This window comes from Tupaia chinensis, unplaced genomic scaffold (assembly GCF_000334495.1).
Source record: "Tupaia chinensis unplaced genomic scaffold, TupChi_1.0 Scaffold000116_2, whole genome shotgun sequence".
In the NCBI taxonomy this organism is placed as follows: domain Eukaryota; kingdom Metazoa; phylum Chordata; class Mammalia; order Scandentia; family Tupaiidae; genus Tupaia; species Tupaia belangeri.
Window position 1 is genome coordinate 13,421 of NW_006159581.1, and position 599 is coordinate 14,019.

Here is a 599-nt window from a genome sequence, read left to right on the forward strand (position 1 = left end):
GTGGCAGTCCCGCCTCTAGCTCCCGCGAGAACAGGAAGCGCTGTCCCCCCCCACCCTCCACCCCCCAATACCTTTACTAATATGGCCGCACTTCGGGAGCGGCGAAGCCACCTTGCCCCGGCACGCATGCGCCGGCGTGGAGGTTATTTGAGGGGAGGGTGGGCGAGGCTGGCTAACAGGCGGGAGGAGACCGCCTCCTTCGTCCCCAACTAGACGAGGGGGCGGGAACTAGCGCCCAGACTTCCCGTCTGTACAAAGATGGCTGCCACATCGGCGCTGTCATTCTGGTGCAGAGCAAAGCGACGCGCTTAATTTGACCCGATCCAGGCCACACTCGTTTTCTCGGGGGCGTCCTCGTGCTCAGCTCACTCCCCGGCCGATCCCGGGGAGTCCGTGGCACCTCTTCGATACCCCTACCCTCCGCCAGGGACCATGTCTTGGGCCGCTCGCCCGCCCTTCCTCCCCCAGCGGCACGCCGCAGGGCAGTGTGGGCCGGTGGGGGTGCGAAAAGAAATGCATTGTGGGGTCGCGTCCCGGTGGCGGCGGCGACGGCCCTGGCTGGATCCCGCAGCCGCGGCGGCGGCCGCGGGCGGCGGGGG

General features: G+C 68.3%; 1 protein-coding gene across 1 annotated transcript in view; it reads left to right on the plus strand.

Moving 5' to 3' along the window:
- The first annotated feature begins 62 nt into the window (after positions 1 to 62).
- The window catches only part of RXRB (retinoid X receptor beta), a 7,719-nt gene continuing 7,182 nt past the window's right edge, over positions 63 to 599 (plus strand). The window contains exon 1 of the mRNA XM_027770224.1: positions 63 to 592. Within this exon, the coding sequence (XP_027626025.1) occupies positions 433 to 592 (160 nt within the window). The 5' untranslated portion in view covers positions 63 to 432. The remainder of the gene's footprint in view (positions 593 to 599) is intronic.